The 5,531-nt window shown below is 36.3% G+C and overlaps 1 protein-coding gene and 1 pseudogene across 2 annotated transcripts; one reads left to right on the forward strand and one right to left on the reverse strand.

Annotated features, from left to right (window-relative positions):
* Positions 1–467: 467 nt before the first annotated feature.
* On the forward strand, positions 468–2,870 carry LOC149687492 (uncharacterized; annotated as a pseudogene). Its single transcript, XR_016383610.1, has 6 exons — positions 468–874; positions 936–1,159; positions 1,245–1,375; positions 1,442–1,899; positions 1,972–2,215; positions 2,285–2,870. The product of XR_016383610.1 is annotated as an uncharacterized LOC149687492 (transcript).
* Positions 2,871–3,478: 608 nt separating this feature from the next.
* Positions 3,479–4,918, reverse strand: LOC149687493 (uncharacterized). Its single transcript, XM_089869568.1, has 3 exons — positions 4,457–4,918; positions 3,850–4,387; positions 3,479–3,790 (listed from the first exon to the last, which is right to left on the reverse strand). Exons 1-3 carry the CDS (start codon positions 4,862–4,864, stop codon positions 3,762–3,764), a joined length of 975 nt encoding a protein of 324 aa, XP_089725694.1. The 5' UTR covers positions 4,865–4,918; the 3' UTR covers positions 3,479–3,761.
* Positions 4,919–5,531: the final 613 nt, after the last annotated feature.

Here is a 5,531-nt window from a genome sequence, read left to right on the forward strand (position 1 = left end):
AGAGTTTTCCAAATTTTTGGTGGGGCCCACGGGCCTGGACCAATACATAGATAGCATCATGCATGATGCATGCATATGATGTATATAGATTCTTATCGAAGATTATGTGATAAATGATACTTTATTTGGTATATCTCTGTACTATATTTTCTTCTGAGGATAATCGAGGCTGTTTTAAAACACATCTAATTGCGAATTAAAATGAACAAATAGTCTAGTGAATTTAAAAATCCTTACAAAAATTTCGATACTTTCAAAACTCAGGAAACTCACTAACTTAGAAAACTATGGAACGACTTAACCCATAAGACTAATCTGTACTTGTGCCTCGAAAAACAGGTTGAAAACTGTTTCTCTAAACTATGGAGTTGGCCAGCGCAGTGCCTTACCAGGGATACTAGATGTTTTAATAGGGATAATCAGCTCGAGCCTATTAGCCTTTTCACACTAAGGCATGAGCAGTTTCACTGTTTGGGGCCATTGAGAGAGTTAAACTTCATCGTAACGTGTAAAAACACAATGGAGGCGAAGGAGGACGTCTTAGTTAAACTTAATATTAATAAATTAAAAGGTCTATGCAGTGGTTTTGGCATAGTATTTAAAGCAAAATGGAGAAAAAGAGACTATATCGAGGCAATTTTAAAAAATAAAGAATATTTAAACTCAAGTGGAAACTGTGCAGTAACACCAAAAAGAGACGACTCCTTAAGCCTCGGCGAATCCTCCGCCGAAAACGTATCGCCAATTTGTAGAGAATGCGGGTTAAGTTTTGATTTGTGTGAGTGCAAAAGAGAACACTTTTTAACTTCGACTCCTATAAGTAAGAAAAAGGGAGAACTATTATTAAATAGTGGAGTTAACAAGTTTTTTCAAGGTGAGAGATTTTAATTGAATATCTTTTAAGCTTGGAAGTGATATTTATACATGGTTTACAGAGAAGTGCAGCGAAGACGCTCCTCAACCTGAACAACTAAAAAACTGGACTAAAAACCCACACCCCTCCAACATACCTAACATATCATCGGTTGAAGTCTATGACTATTTAGTTCAAAGGAAATCTATTATAGATAACTGTAGCAACAAAAACATTAAAGGGTTTCACCGAGCTGTGGCTCATTTTGTGGCTGATGACATCATTGGTGGTATTGAAACATGTATTGTAAGTCAAAGTTAAAGGCGCGGTACAGTTTTTGGATGACTAGGTTTATAAAATGATTAAAAATTTCTTTCCAATTGAATTATAGGTTAATGGCCAGTTTCTCTATGTAAAATCGAGATGCTATCCTTCCCAACGCTCAAGCAGTTATCAAGTTGTAGTAGTTATGGATGCGTTGGATGGAAATATTTGCGGGGGTGGTTGTGAATGTGCTGTAGGGTAAGTTTGTATTAGAATAGCATTTTCAAACAGTTTAGTTGTCATAGTTATTTCAAACTTTCCTAGAAAATCTGGTGGATGTAGTCACGTTGGAGCTTTGCTTCTTTACATTGAAAAATATGCAAATATGGAGGATATGGATTTTGAAGTTGCGTGCACATCAAAACCTTGTGCATGGATTGCACCAAAAACAAGAAAATTCATAGCTAAGCCTCTATCTGAAATAAATTTCAATAAGCCTAAATTGCTGACTGGGGAAATTTGTAACAAACCTGACAATGATGGAGAACTTTCCGTAGTTGATAATAGCATTAGTTATAACGAGTTTGACCCTCGACATCCTGATGATAGAACGCCAAATGACCCCACACAATTGAAGTTAGCTGCGATGGCTCTGGCAGCAATTTTTCCCAAAACAGGAGCAACACATTTTTGGGAATTTAACAATGATGCTCATGAAATAGAAGAAACTACCACCGATGTTAACATTCCAAATGAAGTTAAAGCCCTACTTTACAGACCTCGTAAGGAATTTACAGATTCGTGCTGATTTATGGTAGAAAAAATTCAATTTAATTCCTTCTTTTTCAATGTAGGTTCGGTTCCCAAAGAAATTGACGACTCATCAATAAATTTGTTTGTGAAAAACCAAACTGCATCGAGGGAAACAATAGAGTACATTGAGAAGGCTACTATTAGTCAGTCTTCGAGTCAGCTGTGGAAAGATCTTAGAAGAGGAAGAATAACTAGTTCTATCTTTGGAAGTATTTTAGCCTGCAAAGAATAGAAGTTTCCAACGTCTCTAGTTGACAACATTTTAAACCCATCTAAATTGGACAGGTTATAAAGTTTGGTTTAGAAATGAAAAAAATCCCATTAAAATTACTAATTTTTGAAATTATTTTGTAGCTATGCAAAATTGCCTCCAGCGATTATAAGAGGGAGAAGATTAGTATCAGTGGCTAGGAAATGCTATGAAGATGAATTTCATGTTATCGTTGAAGCTAGTGGGCTGTCATTAATGGAAGAGTATTCTTTCATCGGAGCTAGCGGTGACGGAATAGTTAATGACAGGAATGAAGAAATGAAAGGAGTCCTAGAAATAAAATGCCCTAGTGCTATTAAAGGAACCGACATAACAAAGATGTCAGTTCAAGATATTGTGGATAATTTCCCAACGTTTTTTCTTAAATCAAAGAATGGAGAAATTAAGCTGGATAAAAAATCGCACTATTATAGTCAAGTTCAGGGGGAAATGGCAATCAAAAAATTATCTTGGGCTGATTTCGTTGTATACACGGAAGCTCCAAATGGCGGCATATTTCGAGAAAGACTTACATTTGACCAAGATTTTTGTCAAAATAAACTTTTACCAAAGCTAATTTATTTTTTTTTTCAAAGTATATTGCGTCTTTTTTGGTTACAAATGATTGAAGACAAGAATTTCTTGTTTGAAAAATTAGAAAATATTTATTTTTTATTGTAAATGCAAAAAGAGAGATTATTTGACATTTTTATTTAAATTACATTACTAATTGCATGTAAATTTGTTCCTATAAATACAGGGTACCTTGAATAAAGGGAAATTTATATATTTATACCAAAGGCTCGTACAAATTTGTTAAATAACAACACACTGCAAATATGCTGTTTGTTAGTTTGGCCATAGTTATAGGCATTGTGCCATCAAGAATATGAAAGGTTTTTACTCTGCCAATCGCCCTTTCTACGTTTATTCGTAATTCTGCTATTCTTCGTGTGTCTATTATTTCTTTCTCTGTAAATTGTGATCTATTATTCAAAAAGGGTGGTAAATTTAGCCCACATTTTTTCTCTTTCAGAAGATCTTCTATCAAAAATCCTTTATCAACCATTACGTTATCAGATTCTTCGAGCAATAATATCAAACCTGAGTCTCTAGTTATGACCTTATCCGACACGCGTCCACCCCATCCTTCTGAGACAAAAGAAATGACCCCACCTGGTGTAATTCCCACTAAAAAGTTTATGGTATTATGGTTCTTATAATTCGAAAAAGTTAGATTTTGGGTTGTCATGGATTTTGAACGTTCAACGAAAATTTCTGTGCAATCTATAATAATTCTCGTGTTAGGATATTTCTTAAAGGCCTCAGGCATGTATTTCTGTACTAGTGACCTGGTTGGAAATAGGAAAAGCTGAACCAATTCTAATTGCATTAGTTTCACCCAAGTAGCAAAAATTTCCGAAAACTTTGCAGGCGAAATATCAAAACGATCGGCAATGTCCTTAACAAAAAGTCCAAGTTTATGCCTCATCATTACAGCTAAAAATTGATCAACTAAAGAAAGTTTAAAAACTCTCTTCTTAGTTGGTGCACTTTTCCCCTGCTTTCCTTTCCATTAAGTCATACGCTCTGCTTTAGGCTGCAAGAAACTATAATAAGAGCATTAATGTCATAGAAATTTAGTAATCGTTACAAAAGAAAGTATTACCTGAAGAGCCACATGAAAACATGAACATGACATCGTTATCTTTAATTTTATCAACATTCCAAGTTCGGTTCCTTAGTCGGTTTTCTAACTCCTTAACCTTTTCTTTGAGGGTTCTATTTTCTTGCTCATAGTCCATATATTCAGACTGACATCCAATCGACCGAACTTCTTTCCACGAACCAGGCAGTTGTACTTGAGTCCCTATTTCTTTCATACTGGAAATGTTTTTGGAAATTCTTTGGTCATTGCCGAGATTAACGTTAACCATTGGAATTTCAGCTGTTGAAACCACTTGTGTAATGTCTAGTTCTTCTACAGTATCACTCAATATCGTTAATTTTTCAAAATCTTCCATGGCATCAGAAATTGTTCTCGCCGCAACTGGTTCGTTCACTGCTATATCTGAGGTTTCAGAAGGAATCTTACTACTTCCTTCAAAACTAATTTCCCGACTAATGTAATTTTGATGAAACTGCAGAGATAACTTGAGCCTTTTTCTTAAAGTTAAATCATTCAAAAACGCATCATATTCATCATCCTAAAAAAAGTACGACGTTTGATAACAAACGGCCCACTTAAGTTGAACCTATTTACTATTGAAACTTACCCTTTTTTGGGCTCTTCTTTCAACCCGAGCACTTCTTTCACTTGCTAACTTTACTTTTGACGCCGAAACTTTTAGTTTTTTCGGAAAATTTAAGGTTGGAATCCAATCTGGATCGGCGCGATCCCATCCAGGGCAACCAGACACAAAATGCAAGCCACAGATTTTCAAATTCTCGTAAGCCTTGGCCTTCAAATTTGATGTGTAAAATTTCAATATTCTACCCCAAATTTTACGTCTGGCAACTGGGATTCGATAAAATTTCACTCCGTATGTACCATTCCTACTTTTACAACCGTTTATGCAGCACGAAACCATTTTAATACAACCATTTTGAAAAATAAACTGGAATCTTATGGGAAAATCAATGGTTACGAAATACAACTGCCCCCAAACATTGTTCCTGCGCATGCTCACTTCTCGAAATTCCCCCCCCCTTTTCACCCCGGCTCTACCGGTGAAAAGGTCTATTCACGTACATTCTGACGCGCCTGCGGCAAATGATTATTTAAACGTGCGCCGTCTAGTTTTTCCCATTTCAAGGACAAGTTGAACTCCTATTCCGAGTGTTCCTCCCCATTTTTTATGTCCTACCGGACCTTAGCCGTTCCACAGCGCATCTATTTCTTTCGCATTTTGCATCCTCCTGCCATCATACTTGATTAAGCCTTGAATGGTACTAAAATCTAGAAATCCGATAGGCTCTACTGTGCATAACATGCCGATAACGCTTCCACAATTTGCCTCTCCCTTCGAATCTCTCTTAAAACATCTAGTATCTATGGCCTTACATTTTTTTTATACGCCATGGTACCGTACTGGCTTTGGATAACAGAAGTGGGGACTTCCCATTAGATCCAAAACACTAAAGTCGCACTATAGAGCATGCTAAAATCGGGTTTTCGGAAGACCAGTTGCACTTTCCTATCCTATCCCTCATTTCCTCCAACTGTCAACCTTTTTGTTGTAGTATCTAAATAAAATTGACGGGAAAAATATGAAAACCAGCCAACCAGGTTAGGATGGGCTGCCTGCCGCTGCTGCCTTGATCAGTTACCTTACTCTTTCAATCATTTAA

Source organism: Phalangium opilio, unplaced genomic scaffold, assembly GCF_054372755.1.
Source record: "Phalangium opilio isolate 3A_F unplaced genomic scaffold, DU_Popi_V2 ptg000031l_1, whole genome shotgun sequence".
Taxonomy (NCBI): Eukaryota; Metazoa; Arthropoda; class Arachnida; order Opiliones; family Phalangiidae; genus Phalangium; species Phalangium opilio.

Excerpts from the sequence above, each read along its gene's own strand:
- LOC149687493 (XM_089869568.1), bottom strand. The coding sequence starts at position 4,864 with ATGCGCAGGAACAATGTTTGGGGGCAGTTGTATTTCGTAACCATTGAT. Across the intron at positions 4,388-4,456 it reads AAAGAAGAGCCCAAAAAAGG|GATGATGAATATGATGCGTT; the intron begins GTAAGTTTCAAT and ends TACTTTTTTTAG. Across the intron at positions 3,791-3,849 it reads GTTTTCATGTGGCTCTTCAG|TTTCTTGCAGCCTAAAGCAG; the intron begins GTAATACTTTCT and ends CTCTTATTATAG.